This window comes from Sitodiplosis mosellana, unplaced genomic scaffold (genome assembly GCF_009176505.1).
Source record: "Sitodiplosis mosellana isolate CC-2019 unplaced genomic scaffold, AAFC_SMos_1.0 Smas_scaffold_6510, whole genome shotgun sequence".
NCBI lineage: Eukaryota > Metazoa > Arthropoda > Insecta > Diptera > Cecidomyiidae > Sitodiplosis > Sitodiplosis mosellana.
Genome location: NW_022601725.1, coordinates 830 through 3,826, shown reverse-complemented (window position 1 = coordinate 3,826; position 2,997 = coordinate 830). Strand labels below are relative to the sequence as shown.

The 2,997-nt window shown below is 36.7% G+C and overlaps 1 protein-coding gene across 1 annotated transcript; it reads left to right on the top strand.

Moving 5' to 3' along the window:
* The first annotated feature begins 1,190 nt into the window (after positions 1-1,190).
* Positions 1,191-2,589, top strand: LOC129579750 (omega-amidase NIT2-like). The gene is made up of 4 exons (XM_055469917.1): positions 1,191-1,247; positions 1,352-1,686; positions 1,828-2,248; positions 2,344-2,589. Exons 1-4 carry the CDS (start codon positions 1,226-1,228, stop codon positions 2,439-2,441), a joined length of 876 nt encoding a protein of 291 aa, XP_055325892.1. The 5' UTR covers positions 1,191-1,225; the 3' UTR covers positions 2,442-2,589.
* Positions 2,590-2,997: the final 408 nt, after the last annotated feature.

The window sequence follows — 2,997 nt, the reverse complement described above, 5'->3', positions numbered from 1 at the left end:
CAAAAAAAAATCATTTCAAGCGTCATCTATCGCTGGTTTCTTAACAACTCTGCTTGTGCTTTCGCGATCCGATACAAATCCGATTGAACATGTTATATACGGTATTTAAACCACTTTCTTATCATTTAGATTATTTTAGAAATGCATTTTTAACAGCTATTGGTATTTTTTTTGATTCATGGAATTCATTCTTTTTGAATAAACCACAAAATGAGTGAAATTCGTCGAATGACTATGGGAGTTGGTACGGATTTAACGCAAAATTTTGTTCATAGTTGTCAACTTCATACGTGGAGGAAATAAGAATGCATCCGAAATTCATTTAAATTAGTAGAATCAAGAAAATTTTAGATTCAGATGAACACATTAAATTGCTTAAAGAAACAATTCATTGTAACCATACATTAACTGGGTGAAAAAATAAAAATAAAAATTGAAATTAAGATCCAAATTATTTGAACGGAATATTTTTTTACATTAAGCAACGTCTCTTTTAACAATAAATGGTGCAGATGCAAGTCGTATCAATATTTCGGGGCTATTTTGTTGAATAAAACCATCAAAAATAAATGTGAATGATGTAAGAACACAAAAGCTTAATTTTTTTTTTAAATTTATTATTCCACAACTTTGATGGAAAAAATATCTCTTGAAACGAAAATGCTGAATTAAACGAAATTTAATTTCTGTGCGATAATGACGACAAGGCACAGTTCAAAACGACATGTTTTTCGTTTCGTTTTCTTATTCCTCCCATGCTGATTACATTCGCCGTTCGACAATCAATAAGTCCATTAAATGCAATTATTCGCATTTTACACTGCCAACCGATGATTCAATTAATTAATTGCTCGATTGAGGAGCCTGATAAGTTGTGCATGCGCCGGAATAATAAATTATCAAATAGCGCAAAATTTGTTACTTTTTGCGACACACTGGCACACGCTGATCATTGCGACAAAAATGCTTTAAGATGCAAAAATGTGTTTTCTTTATTCTTCGGCTGCACATTGTGAGCCATATCAAGCTTGACTTTGTTTTTAGTTGATTAAGTGCAAATTAAAGAAAAAGGAATTAGCAAAACGAAAAAGATGTTTGCAATTGATCCCATAGGTCACGCAATAAAATTCATAAAAAAACAACTAAATTTAAAGGCTCAATGTGATAAGATGGATCTATAAAAGCAAATACTTGCGGTGCATTTGCATGCATCAAGTTCAGTACGATGGCAACCGCACGCAAAACAAGTAAGCGCTTTTCCATTCTCTACTCGCATTCCGCCAGATTCATAGTTTTATTCTCAACAGTTGGTTAATTTATTCTCAAAACTTCCTTCTTCTCTTTCCCACAGAACTCGGAATTGCTTTGATTCAATTCGACACCAAGCCAGGCCTCAAGGAGACCCTGCAACACTTGTCCGAAATGGTGGAGCAAGCCGTTTCGAAGTATCGTCCACGAGTGATTTCGGTTCAAGAGGGCTTCAACTACTTTTATCAATCCGACAAAGGTGTTTTCGAGAATGCTGGCGAGCCGATCAACGGTCCAACTGCTCAGCACATGTCTGGATTGGCCAAGAGATTCAACATCTATCTTATTGGAGGAATAGCCGAGACCGACAATATAAAACTTTACAACACGGCTCTTGTGTTCAACCCGAATGGAGAACTGATCGCCCGTCATCGCAAGGTAAGAATCGACAGATCAATAGATCAACACTTCTTTCCTAAAGAACGAGTTTTTTCTACAATTTCACTCAATCAGTAACGAATTTATTAGTCAAATGCGCTAACACAATCTATTTTGCTTCATTTCTCTATTTCTGTTCAGGTCAACTTATGTGACATCGATTTCACCAATGGAACCAAACTCGACGAGGTCAACGTTTTCACTCCGGGCGATGAAGTCACTATATTCAAGATCGATGACATCCAATGCGGTCTGGTCATCTGCTGGGATGCCTGCTATGATGAATTTATCAAAATTTACCGCAAGCTGGGAGTCGAAGTTCTGTTCGTTCCAGCCGCTTACGATATTCTTGGTGGAGATAAGTATTCGCTCCACAACTACTGGGAAATCGTCCATAAGGCTCGGGCGTTCGACAATCAAATGTTTGTCGCCGCCATCTCGGGAGCTCGAAATGAGAAGGTCAAAGATTATGTGCTGTACGGTCATACAATGCTCATTGATCCACAAGGAAAAATCCTCAAACAAGCGGGTGTCAATGAAGAGATTGTCTTCCAAGAAATCGGTATGTTGACATTTTCCAAGTCCAAACTCCTAACCATTTCAATCAACTAAGTTCATCTAACTAATTCGTTTTCGTTTTTTCTGAATCGTCCACAGATGTTGCCGTCTTGGCGAAACTATACAAGGAGTTTCCAACATTCCGGTTGAGACGCAAAGATATCTACGAGAAATACAGCGGTATCTACACCTGTTAGCAATCAACCTGCAGAGAATGACACCAATAGTTTCCTTTGAATATTGTCACATATTTTGTTCGAATTTTTTTCTGTTTTGTAATCCCATGAAGTAGATCATTCAAATAAAGCGAAAGCAAGACCAAAATAAGAATCGTCACTTTGATTATTTTCAGCTGCATGTTATCACATTGAGTGTTGAACGTCAGTTGTTTCATGAAAAAATGAACTTGCGAATTTTTGCATGACTTTTTGGTTTAAATTTCACACTTTTTGCCATTAACCATTGTACAGATAGCAGTCGCAATAATAATGTCTACTTTTCACACACTTCTTTGATTTGTAAATGAAAACAAAGTCGAACACAGAGATCAATATGACCGAAAAGCTATTGCATTAATTAATTGCTCTGATCTTTTGCATACATACGGCTGAAAAGACAAAGTAGCTTTCATCATTTCGACACATTTTTGAAGCAGCTATCATCGTGGGACTATCGCTCATAGACGTGCTGATTGTGCGATGCTGCAAACAGGACATAAAAACAAGTCTGTTCCTCTTGTCGTTTTTTTATTTT

What these genes read in the sequence shown, in the direction of transcription:
- LOC129579750 (XM_055469917.1), top strand. Translation starts at nt 1,226, where the DNA reads ATGGCAACCGCACGCAAAACAA. An exon ending in GGCAACCGCACGCAAAACAA is followed by an intron (nt 1,248 to 1,351) that starts GTAAGCGCTTTT and finishes TCTTTCCCACAG; the next exon opens with AACTCGGAATTGCTTTGATT. An exon ending in TGATCGCCCGTCATCGCAAG is followed by an intron (nt 1,687 to 1,827) that starts GTAAGAATCGAC and finishes ATTTCTGTTCAG; the next exon opens with GTCAACTTATGTGACATCGA.